Raw genomic sequence first — 22,540 nt, 5'->3', positions numbered from 1 at the left:
AGTTCCTGGGCCAGGGATCGAACCTGCACCACAGCAGTGACAATGCAGGACCAAGTTCACCTTTTAATACTTGCAGATGCCACACACCATCTCCAAGCCTCCATCTCCGGGTATCATCAATGTATTCCTTTCACACAGCTTTTCTTTAGGCTGTGGGGGTGGGACTTGAAAAGAGAAGCAGCGAAGGTGTAGAGAGGGAAGCCACGTTCACAGACCCTTTTTGAGAACTTCTGACACCCAAACTATCATCCAGGGATCTGACGCCTGGGGCTTGGCTGCCTCAACCAGAAACAAGCTAGACTTTTTAATTCAGGAATGTGCATTTTAGGGGCATTCCCACTGTGGTTCAGTGGGAACAAACCTGACTAGTATCCCTGAGGACACAGGACAGCCTCGCTCAGTGAGTTAAGGATCTGGCATTGCTGCCAGCTATGGTGTAGGTTGCAGATGCAGCTTGGATCTGGTATTGTCGTGGCTCTAGGGTAGGCTGGCAGCTGCTGCTCTGATTCGACTCCTAGCCTGAGAACGTCCATGTGCCAAGGGTTTGGCCCTAAAAAGCAAAAAAAAAAAAGTCTACATTTTAGGTTATTTGGATGTCTGGTCAAATCACAAGTCAAAACAAAATAAAACAAAGCCTCACTCACAAGTTCAGCACCCAAAATAGGAGGAATGACAAACCTTAATAATGTGGAGCTTGGGTAAGAGGTTACAGTCGGCTAGTGTGAGCTCATCTCCATCCAGGAACTTTCTTCCAGAAACAGCAACTTCCTCGGCGCTGTAGGCATCTATTTCATCAGGCAGGGGGCTGTTTAAGTAAGTATCCAGCTTCTTCAGGGCCTTTAACAGGTTTCTTTCATAAACTGAAACAGAAAGGCAAACAATGACCAAGACAAGCCATGGGAGTTTGTGGCAGCTTTCTCTAGATGTCACAGAAGGAGTTGGTCCCGCCTTCTGGAGACATGGCCAGGGAGCCCTGAAGAGCTGGGAAGGAGACAGGTGGATCAACAAGAACCGAACGAATAAAGGCCTCAGTTCTTCTGGAAAATAATTCTGCTGTCTACACAACACTGCTACTTCTGGAACTCATCTATGTATTCAAACATCTTTATGGAAAGCATGCATTATAGCAGAAACTGACAGAACAATGTCCGTCAATTATCATAGAAAAAATAAAAACCTAAAAAAGAAAAGAAAGCACATGTTGAAAAAAGCACCAGCAGAAGCTTCCTTCATCCCGAGTCCCATAGTGTGGCAAGGAATGCCTGCTGGTGATCCTCTCCCCCTATAAATGTCATTTTCTGGGCTCCCAACCCGTAGAAGAAGCACCCAATCTCTTGAAAGCCATGTGCAGATTCAGTGTGGGAGGTACTTTTTCCTTCTTTCTAGACCCAGGTTCCTCCCCGCTATGAGATGCATCCGAATCCCCAGGATCTTAGAAGAAGCCACACCAGAGGCAGAGGGGAGATCCAAGGAGGAAAAAAACAAACAAACAAACAAAAAAACCATAAACCAGAAGAGGGGAGGCACTCACTCTCGTTTGCATCCTTCTTGGTGTTTTTTATAAATGCTGAGAACTTGGCAAACACATCATTTCCTGCAGAGTTAGACTCGGGGTGTTGGGTCCCCAACTTAGGGTACCTTGAAAAATGCAAAATGATAGTATCACAGATCAGCCATGTGTGAGCTGGGAGAATACAAGGTGGGGCGGGGGTGGGGGAGAATGACTTTGAGTTGGATACAAACATGAAAATGGCCCCTTGGAAGTTTTCCTAATTCTTCCATCTTCAAAACTGGGAGCACTAGGCAGATTGTTCTCATCCTGGGACACAGGGCCCCACCTGGCCTTGTGGTCTTTTTTTGCTTTTTAGGGTTGCACCTGTGACATATGGACGTTCCCAGGCCAGGGGTTGAATCAGAGCTGCAGCTGCCAGCCACAGCCACAGCCATGTGGGATCTGAGCTGCAACTGTGACCTATGCCACAGCTCATGGCGACACCGGATCCTTAACCCACTGAGCAAGGCCAGGGATTGAACTCAAATCCCCATGGATGCTAATCAGGCTTCTATACTGCTGAGCCACAACGGGAACTCCTGGTCTTGCAATCTTAGCACCAACCCCCCAAAGGAAGATAATGGACTAGAAATCTCCCCTCCAGGCCCCCCATGATGCTGCGTGCGAACACGTCCTCCTTACCTTCCAACAGAAACGACCCACCCCCATGACAGTGGCCCACTTCCTCCCCACTTCCTGCCATCAAAGCCTAGTTGCCAAACTGCAGGTGCAGAGCAAAGAAATCCGAGCTGCCTCAGCTCAAGGTTCCTCCTCTCGCTGTGTTTTCTGTGGCACACCACAGGTACAGCTCAGGAAGTGAGGGCTGTGCCCCAGAAAACCAACACAAGCCAAGAGCCTTAGAAGGGTCTGTGAATGGGGAGAAAAGTGACAACCCAGTGGTGAACCCTGGTTTTGAGGAAGCCCACCTCGGGGGAGCTAATTTCTCCTCTAAGAACTCCTCGATCTTATTCACATCCGTCTTGACTTCACCATCAAAAGTCATGAAAGGCGGGTTGGTCCCGGGAGCCAGGTTCTGCAGGTCGGCGGGTTTCCTGGGTGGGAGGAAAGGGCAGCGTGGGTGGGCGGGCAGCCGCCAGGGTCTGCATCCTTTCCAAGGCTTAACTGTGTCCTCCCCATGTCGGAGAAACCACCCTTGAGACTTTCCAAGGCCACAGTGGGTTTACAAAATGTCCCACTGGCGATGAGAGTGTGGCCCCGTAGCCACACGCAGGTGAAGAGTTAACTCTCCCCAGTGTTACCAGCCAGGACTGGTGCTCAGACAGGCTTTTGAGAGGTTCACAGCTGACCAGCAACTGGGAGAGCAGGTTCCTCTCGTCTCCCCGCAACCTCCTCCTCCTTCCTGACTATGTCTGATCCGACTCTGTAATAACTGCTTGGCCCACACTACTCTGGGTCATGACCAAGGGTGGACAATCCCGTGGTATCGCCCATGGGTCCTAGGAGTGTGTGTGTGTATCTGTACCTCTGTGTGTGTCTATGTGCATGCCTATGTCTGTGTGCGTGCATCTGAGTGTGTCTGTGTGTCCTGAGTGTGAGTGTGTATGTTTCTGTGTGTGTGTGTGTCTGTATGTGTCTGTGCCTGCGTGTGTCTGTATCTGTGTCTGTCTGTGTCTGTATCTGTGTCTGTATCTGTGTATGTCTGTGTGTCTCTGAGGGTGTGTGTCTGTGTGTTTCTGAATGTCTGTGTGTCTCCTGATTGTGTGTACCTGTGTTTCTGTGGGTGTTTGTGTGTCTGTATGTGTCTGTGCGTGCTTGTGTCTGTGTGTGTCTGTATGTGTGTGTCTGTGTCTGTATCTGTGTATGTCTGTGTGTCTCTGAGGGTGCATGTCTGTGTGTTTCTGAGTGTCTGTGTGTCTCCTGATTATGTGTACCTGTGTTTCTGTGGGTGTTTGTGTGTCTGTGTGGGAGCCTCTGTGTGTGTGTGTGTGTGTGTGTGTGTGTAGGGAATTAGGTACAGTTAACATCAATAATGCCAAAACCTTGCCTTACCTTTTCAAGTCCACCGTTGTCACATTAAATATAACACCCTTTAGCCAGAGAATCATAAAGAGACGCTGAGAAAACGGGCAATTTCCAATACTTTCACCATCACAACCAGCCTACAAATGGATAAAGGAATCTTTATCAGAACCCGTCTTCTAATCATAAATGACAAACTCTGCCATGCACGCACACAAACCCCTGATGAATGCTGGGTCCTGGCGATGATACTGTAAATAGCCTTCGGAGGCCCCTTCACCCAGCCTCCAAGTGGGGGGGGGAGGATGTGCACACACACTCACTGGGCATGTTCCGTCTTCCTTCCCGCCACCTCAGCACCACTTCCTGCCATGCTGGGCCTCTGGGGAGCCGTTCACAGAGGGAAACAGCAGCGAGAGGGAACCCCCTTTGTGACTAAAGGCAAAAGAAAAAGACAGGCTCTTCCCCGCCTCCATCTCTTGAGCCTCTTTAGAAGAAACAGCTCTCTTTCCAGGACCATCATGCATAAAAACGGGCCTGCAGGAGATCCCGGTGTGGCTCAGTGGTCATGAACCCGACTAGTATTCGTGAGGACGTGGGTTCAATTCCTGGCCTCACTCAGTGGGTTAAGGATCCGGCGTTGCCGAGAGCTGCTGTGTAGCTTGCAGATGCAGCTCAGATCTCAAGTTGTTGTGGCTGTGGTGTAGACCAGTAGCTGCAGCTCCAATTCAACTCCTAGCCTGGGAACCTCCATGTGCCTCAAGCACAGCCCTAAACAAACAAACGAACAAAAAAAAACCAGACCCACGGCCTCTCCTACCCAGACATCTTCCTCAATTTTCTCTATTATTTTCATCTTTGGAACAAGGGTTGGATTGTACAAGTTCTAGGACCCCTGGACACGGTAAAACCTCTAGGTCCCCTCATTGGACGGGGAGCATTTGTCCTGAGTAGATTGTTGCACAGCTGCCAAGGCGGGTGGGTGGATAGGAAGTAATTCATTCCTCCCTGACGACCCAAGCAGGTCACACACACACACACATCCTCCAAACACACCGAACACACACCCTCCTTCCTGTGGGTTCCCAGGAGAGGAGAAAGGCAGGTGTGGGAGACAGGAGGGGTGACAAGCAGCTTCACCCTGCTGGAAAATTCCCAAACTCTTCTTTCTCTTCCCTTCTGTCTCCACCCTACACATCTCTGACAAGGTTGCAGTGTGAATAAAATGCTGCTGGAAACACCAGTCAACTCAGCCAGACTCCAATGACAGAAGCACGGCCATATTTAATGCAGGAAACCCATTTCTACAAGCAGTTCAAAGAGAGCTGAAAGGAAAGCACTCTGTCTATAACTTAAATAACAGAAGAATCAAGGCAGAGAGTGAGCTGCTGGTTTGGAAATTGAAGACAAGAAAAAAGATGCCTCAAGAAAATTGGACAGGGAGTTCCCGTTGTGGCTCGGCGGGTTAAGGACCTGACTAGTATCTATGAGGACATGGGTCCCAAGCCCTGGCCTCACTCAGTGGGTTAAGGATCCAGTGTTGCTACAAGCTGTAGCATAGGTGACAGATGTGACTTGGATCTGGTGTTGCTGTGGCTCTGGCGTAGGCAGCCAGCTGCGGTTCTGTTTCAACCCCTAGTCCGAGAACTTCCACATGCCTCGGGTGAGGCCTTAAAAAGCAAAAAATAAAAAAAAAGAAAGAAAAATAAAATTGGAAAGGAGGAGTTCCTGTTGAGGCTCAGCAGTAACGAACCCAACTAGCATCCGTGAGGAGATGGGTTCGATCCCTGGCCCTGCTCAGTGGGTTAAAGATCTGGCATTGCTGTGAGCTGCAGTCTCGGATGTGGCTCGGATCTGGCGTTGCTGTGGCTGTGGTACAGGCCAGAAGCTGTAGCTCCGTTTAGACCCCTAGCCTGGGAATTTTGATATACCGAGGGTGTGGCCCCAAAAAGACAGGAAAAAGGAAAGAAAGAGAGAGAGAGAGAGAGAGAGAGAGAAAGGAAGGAAGGAAGGAAGGAAGAAAATTAGACAACTTAGGGAGTTCTTCAGAAGTGGTTCCCTGGCATTAGCATCACCTGAAGAGGTTGGTAACAGCAAGATGTCCCTACAAATGAAGAGAGAATAAGAGATCCCAAACCCAATGTTACAAAAGTCTTGATCAGCTGCTTCACAAAAAGATGAAATTCAAATGGCCAATAAGCACATGAAAAGGAAAAGGTTCTCAATGTCATTAGCCAGAAAAGCAATGCAGACACAAACAGATTCCAGTACACACCTACCAGAACGGCTAAAATGAAAAGATCTGACAACTTCAAGTGCAGACAGGAATGCAGAGCAACTGAATTCCCATCCCAGGCTGGTGAGCGTGCAAGTTGGTACAACTATTCTGGAAAAGTCTTTGGCAGTTATCTACCCCAGCTAAACATGCATGTATGCTGTGATACAGCAATTCCACTCTCAACAGAAATGACTGCTTAGGGGCCCCTAAAGCATTTACATGAATGTTCTTAGCAACTTTAGTGTAATGATCAAAACCTGGAAACAATTCAGACACCATCAAGAGTAGAATGGGCACTTGGGGATGTGCACAGTGAGGACTGTCCCCCAAGGAGTCATAACAGCTCCCTTGCAAATGGCCCCCTGACCCTCCTCAGACCACTCCCCACCTGGGAGGTCCTGTCGCCTCATGGCCATTGTGAAGGCTTCTCCATCTCCTCCCTGTTCTGTTCTGGAGCAAGAAACAGCACAGAGGAGTTCCCACTATGGCACCGTGGGTTAAGAATCTGACTGCAGCAGCTCAAGGTCACTGTGGAGGTGTGGGTTCCATCCTCAGCCTGTTGCAGTGGGTTAAAGATCAGGCATTTCCACAGTTGCAGCTGCGTGGGTTGCCACTGAGGCGCAGATTCAATCCCTGACCAGGGAACTTCCAAATGCCAGGAGTGAAGCCATAAAAAAATAAAAAAAGAAAAGAACAAGAAAATGGAAAGGAAGGGAAGGAAAGGGAAGGGAAGGAAAGGGAAGGAAAGGAAGGGAAGGGAAAGGAAAGGAAAGGAAAGGAAAGGAAAGGAAAGGAAAGGAAAGGAAAGGAAAGGAAAGGAAAGAAGAGAGCACAGAGCTGGGTTACAGCTTGCTGCTGGGCATCCCTCCTAAATAGTGGTGCCTTATTTGTTTGTTTGTTTTCTTTTCCATCATGGTTTATCACAGGATATAGGACCTTGTCGTTTGCCCATTTTAGATAAAAAAAATGGAATGCTTCACGGATTTGCGTGACATCTCTGTGCAGAGGCCGTGTTCATCTTCTCAGTATTGTTCCAATTTCAGTCTCTGGGCTCTTGAAGCAGGCATCATGGTGCTTTCCTAACCCCTGCAGGTTTGGGCAGAGTCATGCCAAAAAAAGGGGGGAAGGGGGAGATGAAAGCACAAGGACACAAAAGCACATATTTTGGCCAGTCCCAACTTGTTTCGCACACAGCTTTTAAACCTCTTATTTTCAGGGCAGTTACCCTAAGCTCAGTAAAGTCTGAGATACGTTCTGCAGAGTAGGGCAATTGTTTCCTTCACTTTCTCCCTCACATCTCTAACCTTAGGAATCCTGTTGTAACACAATCTGAAGACAGCAAAGAGCCTCAAAGAGCCCAGGTGTGCTCTGCCACCTCTGGCCCTCTTGATGAAACTCACCTTGACAAAGAACCCTACGCCTGGGACCGGTTACTCTGCAGGGGCTTCTCTGCCTGGGTCTATCTCTTTAATGTTCTCAACCTCGAGCCAGTGTTTTCCCTTGAAACCGTTCTTCTTGCCTTTTCCTGAATCCTGGCAGCTACTCATTGAAGGAAAAAAACAGGGTAGGAGCAACACATTTTATAAAGTCTCAGGGGAGTTCCCTGGTGGCCGAGAGGCTAAGGATTCAGCCTTGTCACTGCTACAGCTTGGGTTTGACCCCTGGCCTGGGAACTTCTGCATGCTATGGGTGTGGCCAAAAAAAATTTTAATAAAATAACAAAATATCAAAAGGGCCTTTGGGGAGTTCCCATTATGGCTCAGTGGGTTAGGAACCTAACAAGTATCCACGAGGATGCAGGTTTGATCCCTGACCTCACTCAGTATTTTGAGGATCCATTGCTGCGGCCGCGGTGTAGGCCAGCAGCTGCAGCTCCGATTCGACCCCCAGCCTGAGAACTTCCACAGGTCATGGGTACGGCCCTAAAAAAGGAAAAAAAGAGAGAGAGAGAGAAAGGGCCTTGGTCACTCAGTTCTGTACAAACTAAACCTTCTTAACAAGCTTTCCCCTTGAACTTCAATAAGGACTTAACACGGGGCCGGCAGGGGAGGGTGGGCTGATGGTCTGTGCCCCCAGCTCCAAAGAGCGATGAAAGTGACCACAGTATATCCCCCCCGCCCCCGACGTGGCGCTCAAACAGAATTGTTCCAAGCCATCGCGGCCGCTGGACTGAAGCTGTTAGGTATTTGAGAAGAATTAGCCAACTGCCAGGACTGCCACTAAAGCAGGATTTACATACTCAGGGTTGCCACATCTTAAATTGCTCTAAAGAAATTTCTTTTCTGTCTCGGTCTGTTGTAAATGAGGGGGTTACGGGAACATGGTGGGAGTGACTAGGACGCCTTGCTGCCTAATTTTATTACTTTAATGTGCTTCGGAGCTAGGCTGTGCCAGCAAAAATAAAGGCTAAGAGACACCATCTCCACCGCCCCTTATGGGGCAATACTGGGAGACGATGGCGCTGGTCACATTCATTATCCAGACAAGATGATGGGATAAATACACATACGTTAGGAGCAAATAACTGACACCGTTGCCATAATTGGGCTGTTTTATCGCATGCACTTTTATTTTCCAATGCTGATAATTCTCTCAGGCTAATTACACTGTGGGCTAAGATTTCTCAGCAGAGTTCTCAGCCTACGGGGAAATTTTTGTATGTATACATTTCTGATAAAATCAAATTAGGCAGTTCGAGAGAGTGTCTCTTGTTTCCACTGAAGACCCAGGTGCTTGGATAACCCAGATTCACGGGTCCGCCTTTCAAAGGCAGCTTTTCGGGGAGACCTGCAACGGCAATTCTCCTAAGAAAAGCATCGATGCCACTGACATGTTCTGATAGGTTCTGTTGGCCGAGGAGCCCAGCTGCGGCATTCGAGAACGTTGGTGCTTTTGCTGAGTCCTGGCCTGTGTCCACCTCCCCCTCACAGAGGCCCCAGGGCCCACGGTGCAAAGGTTAGCAGGTCCTTTTCACCGCAGGCCCTCTTCAAATCAGAATCTCTCCCACCTACTCTTCGCACATTTAGAATTTGTGGGGAACATTTGAAAAATTTTCCTTTCGGTGCTTTTTGCTTCCGGCAAATGACCTTTCTGATGCTGGGCTGGAGTTACAGGAAGGGGCAGCACCCACTCCATCTTCCATGAAAATGACTCCTCCTGGCCACTACCTCAGAGGGACACCCCCGCCCCAGACCTAACAAGGGGGTGATGAACCCCCACCCCAAGATATTCCTGATGGCTCCTTAGCACCCCACCCTCTCCTTCCCACCAGAACAGGTCGTGCATCCACCTCGATGCCCTGCTGTCTTGTCTCTACCATCTTTCTAGAAATTTCCATGAGGGCCTACATTGTAAAGATAGCCTGCGAAGGAAACATTTTTTCCCTCCTCTACCCAAATGTCATGAAAAATGACTTGAGGGGTGGAGGGGAGAGAAAGGATGAGGCAATCCACTGGCAGTATTCTAATTGTTGCTTTTTTGACAACTGGCTTTACACCCAGGAAGAAGGATGGTCATCCTGTGAGCACAGAAGTTATCCTGTCCCTGGAGAAATCAGGCAGGGCTGAGGGCAAACAGCTCATTTGATCGGCTCCATCACAGGGATCTGGGGGAAATCCGTGCGTTTCCAAGATTCTGGAGGGATTTTAGGCTGAATAAGGACAGCAGCAGATTCAAGGAGGCAAGAATCAGTTTGACGCGGGAGGTTGTCGGCAGCCACCAGCATCAGTTCTCTCCCAAGAAGAACAGTGTGGTCCAAAGGGCTGGCCAGAACGCTCTTCAGTGGGCAGCTGGCCCAGGGGAAGGCTGGACAGCACACGGCCAGAGAGCAACAGCTGCAGCCAATCAGAAGGGAGCCGACCCCCCACTCCATGGCTCACCTACAAATGTCCCCGAACCCCTCCTGTGTCCTTTGCAGAAAGCATGACGGCCTCGCATGCTTTGGGGCTTGACGATCGGACATGCCCCATGTGGTCAAGCACAAAGGTGCTGCCTCCACGCCCAGCAGCCAGCCCTCCCAGTCCACAGAGGGCCCCATCCAGAGCACACACCATTTTACAACTGATGCTAGGGTTTGAAGATCGCCCCTTGTGGAGTGTGTGGGCCATAAACTCAACCCCAGGAGGACGTGAGCACAGGGCACTGGAGTGGCTGGTGCTTGTAAAGAGACCTGGCTGCACACTGTCCCCACCCCCAGCCTGTACCCACCGGGTCCACCTGCCATCTGGGGCAGGTCAGGACTGGGGAAACTGTCCCAAGCCAGGGACAAGGTCTGTGGGACAGGTGGGAGGTCCTTGCTTGCACCTGCGTGGAGGCAGGCAGATGAGCCAGGATCACGATCACCCCATCCCGGGACACGGCCGGGTGTCTGCAGTCAGGGACCCATCTTCCTTTACCTGGGCAGCTCCCAAGGCCCTGGCCGAGTTCCTGGCACCCAGAGATGTGACAAAGGGCCTGAATCCAGTTGATCCCATGAACCCAGACCACTTCAGAAAGTGCCTCACAGCCCTGCCCTGCTCTCTCTTTTCTGGGCCAACATCCACGACCTTTTCCCTTTTAGACGCTCACAGATTCTCACTATTAAGAAATCACCCAAGGAGAGTGGCAGCCAACCGGAGGGAAGAGAAGAGAAAGGAAGGTGAGCTGGGGGCGGGGGGAGAGAGAGGGAGGGGAGCGTTGAAGAGACCACCAAGGGCCCAAGTCATGGGCAGCAAAGTCATCCCCAAGCCTCTTGGCCTAGTGGGGGTTTTTGGTTGGCTTGTTTTGTATTGTGTCTTTTCAGGGCCGAGGTTGCGGCATATGGAGATTCCCAGGCTAGAGGTCGAATTGGCTCCTGGCCTACACCACATCCATACCTGCAACCTACATCACAGCTCCCGGCAACACTGGATCCTTAACCCACTGAGTGAGGCCAGGGATGGAAACAGCATCCTCATGGATTCTAGTCGGGTTCTTAACCTGCCGAGCCACAACAGGAACTCCCGGGCTTAGTGGTTTGACTTAAAATGCAACATTTAAATCAACCCAAGACTTCCTGATTTTAAAAAATCTGTAAGTTTAAGAAAATGTGTAATTCTTTCCATTTTGAGCAACATGAGGTCTCTGGGAGACGAGACAGACCAGGGGAATAAGTGTGGAGCCAAGGCGAGCCTGTGTGAACTTGGGCCCCACTACTTTCTAAATGAGTGGCCTTGGGCAATTCATTTGTTTTCCCGAAGCCTCAGTTTTCTTCATTTAAAAAATAGGGATGGGGTTCCCTGGTGGCTCCGCTGGTTGAGGATCTGGTGTTGTCACTGCTGTGGGGTGGGTTCCATCCCTCATCCCATGACCGGGAAGTTCTTCCATGTCACTGGTGTGGCCAAAAAGGGGGGCGGGGGATCAAAATCTCTCTGCCTTGCAGGATCTCTGTGAGATGACCTTGAGTGTCCTGGGCACCCAGTAAAGGCAGCTATTGTTGTCACTACCATCATCACCATTGTCATTACTCTTTCAAACCCGAGCGCCCCAGCGCAGACAGTTATGGAAATTAGGATGCCTTTCAACAAGGTTCAATGAGTGTGATTTTCATGCCAAACCATATAGGCCTTAAAGAAGCACTGATTTTTTTTTTCCCTCCAAAACCTAACGCCTCCTACATCTATTCCAAGTGAAAATTAATAACTGAAGTCGTTTTTTTTTAATTGCAAGACCAATCTTCAGCCGGGAGGCAAAAACGGCCGGGCCCTAGCCTGGCATTCCTGTCTGGGAGTTACACCAGCCTCTTGTGGGGAGAAGGCCAGACAAAAGAACATCTGGAGAGCTGGGCACACCTGATCTACAGCAGGACCGACAAGCCCAGGGGTCCCTTTTCATGAAATGACACCAAAGGCCTTTTTTTTTTTGGTCCACCATCACCAGGGGGAGAGTGAGTTCCATGTAACGAGAGAAGGCAGCCGTTCTTTCAGAGGGACTCACGTGCAGTGACTGCAGAGCCACAGGGAGAAAGGCTATTACAGCGACGTGGGAGAGAAACGAGGCAGCCCATCTCTTCCTTGTCGACCGAGAATGTTAGGTCCTCCCAAATCAGCAATATTGAAGCTGATTGTTAAAAACTAACTCCTTGGAGACCTACTCTGATTTCAGGTATCCTTCCCAACTATTGATGGGCATGACGGGGTTCAACCCTCCCAAACTCCTATAAGATGTCCTATATCTACTCCCATTTTACAGATGAGGAAATGGAGGCTCGGAGAGACGAAGTAACCTGCTCAAAGACCCAAGCAGACTTAGGGGAATAAAGATCTCTCTTGCAGTGCACCCAATGAACGGCCCCAGCTTCTTTCCAGGTCTTCAAGGCAGACTCTCCTACCCTTTTCCTGAATATCATTCTGACCCCCAGCATAGCTTTCCTCCTTTGAAATCTCTCTTCCTGGGGTCTCCAAGCCTCCTACCCAGAGTCCCACAGTGGTCTCCTGTGGGGTCTCTCTGCCTGGGATTTCCAGCCCCTCTGATCTTTCCTGTATCCTGGGCAAGGTTAACCCGGATAAAATGCCCCTGTCCTTAGCTCATTTAGCTACATCAAGTGCAAATTCCATTCTGCTACTCAAGTAAAATTCAATGCTACTCAGAGTTCCCATCGTGGCACATAGGAAACGAATCCGACTAGGAACCATGAGGTTGCGGGTTTGATCCCTGGTCTCCCTCAGTGGGTTAAGGATCTGGTGTTGCCATGAGCTGTAGTGTAGTTCAAAGACGCGGCTCGGATCCCCTGTTGCTGTGGCTGTGGTGTAGGCCGGCAGCCGTAGCTCTGATCGGACCCCTAGCCTGGGAACCTCCATATGCCTCAGAGTGTGGCTATAAAAAGCAAAAACAAACAAACAAGTTCCAGGCTACTCAAATGCAAATTCCAACTGCAGGGCTCCCAGGCAGTGTGGCCAGGGCAAATTACCTAATCTTCCGGTGCAGCTCTTCCCTCATTTACAGTGTAAAGTACCTACCTCTCCTTGCTGGGTGAGAATTAATTAGATCTTACACAGAAAGCACACGGTAGGATACCTGACGCATGCACACATTCAATAGCCTGTTGCAGTCCCCCCTTCCCTCCCCCCCCACCCCCCCACCCCCATTCCTTTGTTTGTTGTCTCCTCCCCTCTCCCCTCCCTTCCTCGCCACTTTCTAACACACTCCGGCCAGTCAAGCCAGTTACTCCCCTTCAGTTCTGACCTTAGGGAGTTCCTGCTGTGGTGGAGGAGTGGGTTAAGGACCCAGCATTGCCATGGCTGTGGCGCAGGTCGCAGCTGCAGCTCGGATTCAATCCCGGGCCCGGCCCGGGAACTTCCCTATGCCACAGATATGGCCAAAATAGGAATAATAATAGAATAAAAAATAAATTTAAAAAAAATGCTGTCCTCGGAGTTCCCATTGGTGGCTCAGCAGAAACGAACACAACCAGTATCCATGAGGATGCCGGTTTGATCCCTGGCCTTGCTCTCTGGGTCAGGGATCTGGCTTTGCCTCGAGCTGTGGTGTAGGTCACAGATGTGGCTCAGATCCTGGGTTGCTGTGGCTGTGGTGGAGGCCAGCAGCGGCACCTCCAATGTGACCCCCTCACCTGGGAACTTCCATATGTCAAGGGTACAGCCCTAAAATGTAAACACATAAATACATAAATAAATAAACAATAAATACCGTCCTTAACGACCCCATGTCACCTCCCGAAACCCCTCTTGTCCAACCAGCTGCAAACTCACTCCCACTCAAGTCTGATCAGAGGTTCTTCCACCTCTATCTCCTTTTCTATGATTCTCTGATCAGCATTTTTTTTTTGCCTTTTCTAAAGTCTGTTGACAAGAGAGTCGGCTCTGCCTGTTTTAGCACCAAATTGTTTACTAATTGTTTCTTACTGGCCGCATTCCTTTGGAGTGGACCGTGTCAGCCTCTGCACAACTGGTAACTAACTAACTCTTCTGTTGCAGTGCCCATCACACACACATGGCCAGAGCCACGGAAGTCACTCCAGGAAAATTCAGCCAGAGGGGCAAATGGTCACTGTCCTCCAAAGTTCCAGGAAACTCCTTATCACGGGGAGTTCTTTTAAAGACAGGGAACTACACCTCACCCTGAGGATGACATCAGCAAGCCCAGCTTTATCTGCCCCAGTCACCTGCCCAGCACCCCCTGTCCTGGGGCTCCTTTCCACATCCACCCAAAAGGATGATCACCAGCTTTGCTTGGGACTGAGCTAATTTTAAAATGAGAAATCCTTCATTCCCACCCCCACCCCCCCAACTAAGTCTCAGGCAAGCTGGGACAGCTGGTCACCCTACTGTCCATCCAGAGAAGCGCTTTATTTTTGAGATGGTCCAAGATACTATCAATGCCCTCATAGGTTGCCTGGAAGTGGGGCTTGGCTCCTCCCAACCGGAATATCGGCACAGGTTAATGTAACTGATTGATCTGATTAGGGAGCTGATCTTCTGAATGCTGAGGAGAAGGAACTATCAGCTCCGTGAGATGGAGAACAGAGGAAGAGAGGCTGAGGTCTATGGGGGTGGGGAAAGGAGGCAGGGATTTAAGACAAGACTGGCAAACTCCTCAAATTATGCAGAGCCAGCTGGCAGAGGAGCAGCCCTGGCCAACCACACCATCAGGCCACTTTCAAGATTGAGAAGCAGTTAAAAGCAGTGATGCAGTTCAGGTAAGCAAAAGTACCCCCTGCAACTGCCCACCTCTGGGTGTGCTGGACATAAAAACACAAACCCAAAAAGATACATGCACCCTCAGGTTTGTTGTAGCATTATTTATATAGTATTATCTATAATAGCCAAGATATGGAAACAACCAAATATCTATTGATGGATGAATGGATAAAGAAAGTGTGATATATACATGTGATGGAATATTATTCAGCTATAAAAAAAGATTGAAACCTTTTCATCAGTAACAGGATGGACAGACTTTGAGGGCATTTGAGGTCAAATGCCATACATCTCACTTGTACATGGAATCTAAAAATAACCCAAGCTCATAGACACAGAGAAGAGATTATTGGTGGTTCCCAGAGGTGGGGGTGGGTGAGGTGAAATGAGTGAAGGGGTCAAAAGTCACAAACTTCCAGTTATAACATAAGCCATGGCAGAGTTCCCTGGTGACTCAGTGGGTAAAGGATCCAGTGCTGTCACTGCTGTGGCTCAAGTTACTGTTGTGCATGGGTTTGATCCCTGGCCCTGCAAAGTTCCACATGCCATGGGCATCCAAAATAATAGATAAATAAATAAATAAACAAATAAACAAATAAACTGACAGACAAATAAATACAAAAATAAATAAAAACTAAAACTAATTAAATTAACAGATAAATTTAAAAACTGCCCTCAGTGGTGGATACGATGGATGTTGGGTACCAGCCCATGTTAAACCATAGCCACTGGGTGAGTCATTTAGCATTTTAGTGGAGATATCCCCTCTTAGCCTCTGAAGCTCCAGGTAAGAAAGAAAATAACCAAATTGACTTGGAATTGAACACATCCCATGAGGGAGAGGGAGGGATATAGTAAGAGTTTGCGATTAGCAGACACACTACTATATAAGAGAGATACACATCAAGGACTTACTGTATAGCACAGGGAACTATATTCAATACTTTGTAATAACCTATATGGGAAAAGAATCTGAAAAGGAATAGGTATATGTATATGTATAAAGAATCACTGATGCACACATGAAACCAACACAACATTGTAAACCAACTATACTTCAATTTAGGGAAAAAAAATCCACATGGAAATGCTGAGACTCACCTTTCCATGCTTAGACATTTTAATATGTGTCAGCTTCCTATTTCCCTCCAGTGGCAGTTGGCTCAGAAGACAGAAGGGGGCCTGAGAAACTGAACATCAGCAAAAGGCAAGGTAGGCTAAGTGCCTTCACCTTCCTCTTAAGTTAGAGGATGAAAACCTTGAAATTCTTTAATAATGAACGGAGATTTTAGAAAACTGTAATGCAGATATGCATATATTTTGCATAGGGATTTCTTAAGATCAATATGCATAACCATCAGGTGTACAGAGAGAGGAAAGAGGGCAGTATCACCGAGATCTAAAAAATAAAATAATGGGAAAACTTAAAAAATTGGTGATGTAGTTCAGGTGGGAACCCGCCCCCCCCAGAGAACAGCCCATTTCTGGGTTCGATGGACCCTCCGGAGCAAAAGGCACCAGAGAAATGGGCCGGAAACGACCACCTGCTCATCCCAAAATCGATCTCAGCAAAGACCGTGATTTCTCTTTGATCCTCCGTGTCATCCCGATCAAGAAGAAAAGCAGAAACTTCTGCCCCAGTCAAACAGGAAAAGCTTCCAGGTGTCCCTACGTCAGCCGCTGGGAGAAGCCCCGGCCAACCTGAGTGTCTGCCTCCTCTGGGGAGTTTAGGACTGGAAAGAGCAGTGTGATTGGTGTTGCCTTGGGATTCACCTCCCACCTCTCATTCTGAAAAGAAGACACATATGTAGATTCATCTTCTCAAAATGGTTCACCCAAGGCCTTAAGAAGTTCGCAGATTCCACTAAATGTCCATGAACAGATGAATGGATTATGAAGATGCAGTACGTTTACACAATGGAATACTACTCAGCCATAAAAAGAACAAAATAATGCCATTTGCAGCCACATGGATATAACTAGAGATTCTCATACTAGGTGAAGTAAATCAGAAAAAGAAAGACAAATACCATATGATATCACATATATGTGGAATGTAAAATATGGCACAGATGAATCTATCTATAGAAAAGAAACAGACTCACAGACACGGAGAGCAGACTTGTGGTTGCCAAGGGAGAGAGGGATGGGGTGGGACGGACGGGAAGTTTGGGGTTGACAGATACAAACTATTGTATTTAGAATGGGTGAGCAATGAGGTCCTGCTGAATAGCACAGGGAACTAAATACGATCTCTTGTGAAAGAACATAATGGACGATAACATGAGAAAAAGAATATATATATACACACGTCACTTTGCTGTACAGTAGAAGTTGACAGAACATTGTGGATCAACTATAATTAAACCAGGTTTAAAAGAAAAGTTGACAGATTCCAGATCTGTCTTTTACAGTCATTGTAAACAAAATGTCTATGCTGTGAAATGATGATGAAGATGGGAGCAGTACCAGCCAAGACTTACACAGCACTTCCTCTTTACCAGTTATAGGTCTCAACACCCTACTTACATCAACCCCACACATCCTGACAGCAACCCTATTAGACACCAATACTCTCTCCATCCACGGGCGAGAAAATGAAGACCCTATCCACAGCGGGATCTGAACCCGGGAGTCAGCCAGAGTCCATCCCCTTCCTCCCACTCTGGGCACTGGCCTGTGCCCACGTGGAGAGGTTCCAGCTCCAACAGGTCCCTTCCTCAGAAAAAAAGGGCACTGTCTGGGTTGTCTGTTTGTTTGTTTTGTCCCCCCTTCTTTCGGTAAGGATGGGAGGTGGCTGGCAAGAATCCATAATAAGAAAATACACTGCAGCAGCAAGTGAAAAGTGCAAAGGGCAGACAGTGAATGGGGCACTGACAGTCCTGGGGACAACTCTGATAGCCAAGTGGACAGGGGTGAGGGGGCCTTTGGCTGGGTGCTCTTCTGTTCCCTCTCTGGGAAACTTTTGCCAAAAGTCAAGGTGACAGTGAATTTGACATCGCCTTCCCTATGCCCACACCTGGAGTGCAAACAGGCCTTCTGCCCAATCAACAGCCGTGCCCCCTCCCCAGGACACACACAGCCATGCAGGGCTGGCCTCCCCTGTGAAAACAGGGGTCCTGCAATGCTGTGACAGCCCAGCTCTTCTTCCAACAAGACAGATGGAGCCAAATGCTCCTTGACAGATCCTGTCGAATCCACTTGAATCCAGTTCATCACAGCCCATGTGGCATGTTCCATGTCATGTGGCCCAAAGAGTTGGGGTCTGGGATTTTAAAGCGAATGCCTGATCTTGGCCATAGATAGCTTTCAGTAAAAGCACCAGAGGGTGCTGAGCACAAACCAAGACCATTGCCTTCGGTAGAAAAAAGATGTTTTTGGACTTGCCCTTCCCATTGCAGTCTGAGACGGGGTTAGTTAAGAACCAGTGGGGCCATCTCAGAGCAGCCAGCAAAATAACTAGTGGATCGATGCTCGACCACAACTCATTCTAGCTGTGGTCTGGGGTGAGAACGACAGAACGTGGAAGAACAAGCTCCAAGACCATTTGCTGGTACAGTAGGCAGAATAATGGTCCCCCAAGGACGTCCACATCCCAGCTCTCAGAACCTACGGATATGCTACCTATGGCAACAAAGAGCTCTGCACAGGTGGTCAAGGCCGTGGCTTTGAGATGGGGGTGGTTCAGTGGGCCCTGTCTGATCACATGCATCCTTTATAGCGAGACCCTTTTCCAGCTTGATCGGGGAAGACTGGACTAGAGAAAAATGGTCAGAGATGCATATTGCTGGTTTCGAAGGTGGGGGAAGATTCTGAACCAAGGAATGCAGGTGTCCTGTAGAAACTGGAAAAGCCAATGGCACGGATTCTCCCCTGGAGCCTCCAAAAAGAAATGGAGGCCCAACACGTGCCTCAGTTTTAGCCCAGAGAGGCCTGTGTCACACTTCTGACCAAGAGACCTGTAAAATAATACATTTGCGTTAAGCCACCAAGGTTGTGGTCATTTGTTACAGCAGCAACAGGAAACTAGTCCAGCTGCTGACTCCCATATGGAAATCCTAAACCTTGTCCTAAGATGGTTCAGTGAATCAAGCCCACATCGATCAGGTGAACCCTGAAGCAGGCAGCACTTAGCCTATTCCCAGAAACTTCCTGCAGGAGCCTCTCCTCGTTTGCCAAGGATTTGCAAGGTGGTCATCTGAAGAAGCTCTGTGTCGAGCCCCCCAAAAGCCAAGCTCCTCTTTGCGGACTTGTGAACTATACCCACACTTCTGACCTGAATTATAGGAGGGCCTGCTGGCTCTTCCACGTCAGCTATGAGGCCACAGAGTCTGGCAGACAAGCCCCAAACATAGCTTTCCTCTTGACTCAGGAGGCTGTATTTTTCACCCCATTTTTTTCAATTAGGTAAGATTGAGGATCCATCTGGTCAAAAATGTAACAAGGCACAGTCACAGATCACGCTCCCAAGAGGATGAGGGGTCTACCCATGACATTTTGCTCTTTTTGGGTGGGGGGGGCTTTTTAGGGCCACACCCGTGGCATGTGAAGGTTCCCAGGCTAGGGGTCTAATCGGAGCTACAGCTGCCAGCCTACACCACAGCCACAGCAACACCAGATCCGAAACACCTCTGCCACCTACACCACAGCTCACGGCAACGTTAGATCCTTAACCCACTGAGCGAGGCCAGGGATCAAACCTCTACCTCATGGTTCCTCGTCGGGTTCGTTTCCGCTGCACCACAACAGGAACTCCGACATTTTGTTCTTTTTAATCTTGGTGATCTTGGTTCCTCAAGGTAGTTTTTAGAACCTGCCTTCTCAGAAGGGCTTTAACAGCGTCAGACTGTACACCGTCTTCAAGAGGTTGTTGGCGCCCCCTCGTGGTCTTGCGATGCACTCTCCCGACGTAGCACCTTTCCTTCAAACACACCCATCCCTCTTTAGAGTTTGGTGGAAAATGTCACAGATTCGTTTTTAGGCCCTTTAGAGGCTAAACCTTCGCAATTTGCCGGAGACTCGGGTTTCCTACTACCCAGAATTATCCGTTTTAAAACTAGGAAAGTCCTGGAAAGACTAGAATGTCTTGGTCTCTCTCCATACCCTGGCCCCTTCAGACCCCACAGGAAAATTACCCCAAGAGGGCATCGTCTTCCTGTCCTGGGCACTGCAGTGGTCTGAACCAAACACAACTTTGGACCTGAACAGTAATGCCTTTACTAATGCATCTCGATTTGAGATCAGCAGCTGACTTGTGCATACTTTGCTTATGATAGGAAAATAACAGTTGGAGACGTATAAATTATCTCTGGAGTCTCATTTAAAAAACCATGAGGAGGTAGTTTCCATCCTGGCTCAGTGGAAACAAACCTGACTTGTATCCATGAGGTCACAGGTTTGACCCTTGGCCTCTCTAAGTGGGTTAAGGAGCCAGTGTTGCCATGAGCTGTGGTGTAGGTTGAAGACCTGGCTCGGATGCCACGTTGCTGTGGCTGTGGTACAACCCAGCAGCTATGGCTCAGATTTCGACCCCTAACCTGGGAACTTCCACATGCCGCAGGCGCAGCCCTGAAAACACCCCTCCCCCCAAAAAAAAACCTGAGGAAAGAAGGGAGGAGGAAGCGTGGTGGGTGGGAGAGTAGTCCATGGAAATTCTGATTACCTCTAAAATGTTCAGATTCAGCTTTCTCAATTTGTTGAGAATTCTCTAGCTCATTTGCATAATTCTTTGGAAATTGTAGTTTGCTTAAAAAATAAAAAAGGCACCTGCTTTCTCTTTTTCTTTGTAATGTTTATGTTTAAGAAGACCAGGAGTTCCTGTCATGGCTCAGTGGTTAATGAACTCAACTAGTATGCATGAGGACGCAGGTTTGATCCCTGGCCTTGCTCAGTGGGTTAAGGATCTGGTATTGCCATGAGCCGTGGCGTAGGGTGCAAATGAGGCTTGGATTCCGCGCTGCTGTGGCTCTGGTGTAGGCCAGCAGTTAGAGCTCTGATCTGACCCCTAGCCTGGGAACCTCCATATGCTGCTGGTGTGGCTAAAAAAAAAAAAAAAAAAGGAAGACCAAAGGTCTGGAACTGTCTTTTTACAAGGAAGAAAGTCTAGTGCTTTAAAGACACTCATGTCGGTTTCAGTGACCAACTGAAGAAAGTTCTATGTATTGAGGTGAGGAAGGGAGGGGACTGGGAATTTTACATTTTTTGTTCAAGTGGAAACTAGTCAGTTAATCAGAAATATCTTAAAGCTTATTGAGGGAATTCTTATGACCAGTGTGGATTTTAGAATGCTTTCCTTTTAATATTGAAAGATGGCAAGAGTTCCCGTCGTGGCCCAGCGGTTTACGAATCCAACTAGGAACTATGAGGTTTCGGGTTCGATCCCTGGCCTTGCTCAGTGGGTTAAGGATCCGGCGTTGCCGTGAGCTGTGGTGTAGGTTGCAGACGAGGCTCGGATCCCCTGTTGCTGTGGCTGTGGTGTAGGCTGGCGGCTACAGCTCCTATTAGACCTCTAGCCTGGGAACCTCCATATGCCATGGGAGCAGCCCAAGAAATGGCAAAAAGACAAATAAATAAATAAATAAAAATAAAAATGACTAGAGGATCTGAACAGACATTTTTCCAGAGAAAACATATAGATGGTCAACAGGCACATGAAAAGATGCTCAGCATCAATAATCATCAGGGAAATTCAAATCAAAACCACAATGTTTTAGAAAAGCTGCTATCAAAAAGACAAAAACTAAAAGTGCTGATGAGGAGGTGAAGAAAAGGAAACCCTTGTGCATTGCTGGTGGAATGTAAATTGGTGCAAGCACTGTGGAAAAGAGTATGGAGTTTCCTTAAAACATTAAAAATAGGAGTTCCCATTGTGGCTCAGTGGTAACAAACCCAACTCGTATCCATGAGGATGCGCGTTCAGTCCCTGGCCTTGATCATTGGGTTAAGGATCCGGCATTGCCTTGAGCTGTGGTGTAGGTTGAAGACAGCTTGGATCTGGCATGTCTGTGGCTGTGGCTTAGGATGGTGGCTACAGCTCTGATTTGACCCCTATCCTGGGAACCTCCATACACCATGGGTGTGGCCCTAAAAAGACAAAAAAAATATTGCCTCTAAAAGATATATGCATCCCTATATTCACTGCAGCATCTATAATAGCCAAGATATGTCCCTATATTCACTGCAGCATCTATAATAGCCAAGATATGGAAACAATCCAGTGTCCACTGGCAGATGAATGGATAAAGAAAATATGGTGTGTGTCTATTATATACATATTACATATTATATAGATATTATAATTATATATAGTATATTATATGTATACACACCATGGAATATTATTCAGCTATAAAACAAAATATGGACAACTTGCCATTAGTGACAAAGTGGACAGACTTTGAGGGCATTTGAGGGAAGAAAAAGACAAATACCATATGATCTCACTTATCTGTGGAATCTAAAAAAACAAAAACACAACAAAAAAACCAAGCTCATAGGTACAGAGAACACATCAGTGGTTGCCAGATATTGGGGGGAAGAGGGGAGGTGAAATGACTGAAGGAGGCAAAAGGCACAGACTTCCAGTTATAAAATAAGTCATGGGGATGCAAAGCACAGCTTGGGAACTAGAGTTAAGAATATCATGGTGCACACTCGCAATTTCCTGAGACAGTAGATCTTAAAGTTTCTCACCACAAAACAGAAAAAAAAAAAAATTAACTCTATATGGCGAAGGATGTTGACTACATTTATTGTGGTGACTGGTTCACAATACATACAAATACTAAATCATTATGTTATACACCTGACACTAATAAAACATTGTATATTTATTATACCACAGTATAAAGTATTGATTGAAATGCTACTGAAAAATAGCAAAGAACTCAAGCACTAGAGTGCTAAATAGACTTGGCTTTCTAAATTAAAGTTGCTAGTAGAGCTTATAGATGACTGAAAAAACTTTCTTTTATTTTATTTATTTATTTTCTTCTGCTTTTTTAGGGCCACACCTGCAGGACATGCAAGTTCCCAGGCTAGGGTGTCAGATTGAAG

General features: G+C 47.8%; 1 protein-coding gene and 1 non-coding gene across 4 annotated transcripts in view; both read right to left on the bottom strand.

Annotated features, from left to right (window-relative positions):
• CLIC6 (chloride intracellular channel 6) overlaps nt 1-22,540 on the bottom strand; it is a 53,081-nt gene that overhangs the window by 9,396 nt on the left and 21,145 nt on the right. For all 3 annotated transcript variants that reach the window (XM_003358948.5, XM_084992031.1, XM_084992032.1), the window contains 4 exons: nt 3,563-3,672; nt 2,479-2,604; nt 1,532-1,638; nt 679-860 (listed from right to left, as the gene is read on the bottom strand). In XM_003358948.5, the coding sequence (XP_003358996.3) occupies nt 679-860; nt 1,532-1,638; nt 2,479-2,604; nt 3,563-3,672 (525 nt within the window). The remainder of the gene's footprint in view (nt 1-678; nt 861-1,531; nt 1,639-2,478; nt 2,605-3,562; nt 3,673-22,540) is intronic.
• On the bottom strand, nt 6,771-6,876 carry LOC146397879 (U6 spliceosomal RNA). The gene has a single exon (XR_014825348.1). It is a non-coding gene; the product is annotated as a U6 spliceosomal RNA (small nuclear RNA).

This window comes from Sus scrofa, chromosome 13 (genome assembly GCF_054392235.1).
Source record: "Sus scrofa isolate SSC_HxYL_T2T_F1_AM1 chromosome 13, Sscrofa_HxYL_maternal_Yorkshire_Landrace_v2.0, whole genome shotgun sequence".
In the NCBI taxonomy this organism is placed as follows: Eukaryota; Metazoa; Chordata; class Mammalia; order Artiodactyla; family Suidae; genus Sus; species Sus scrofa.
This window is presented reverse-complemented; position numbering and strand designations above follow the sequence as displayed.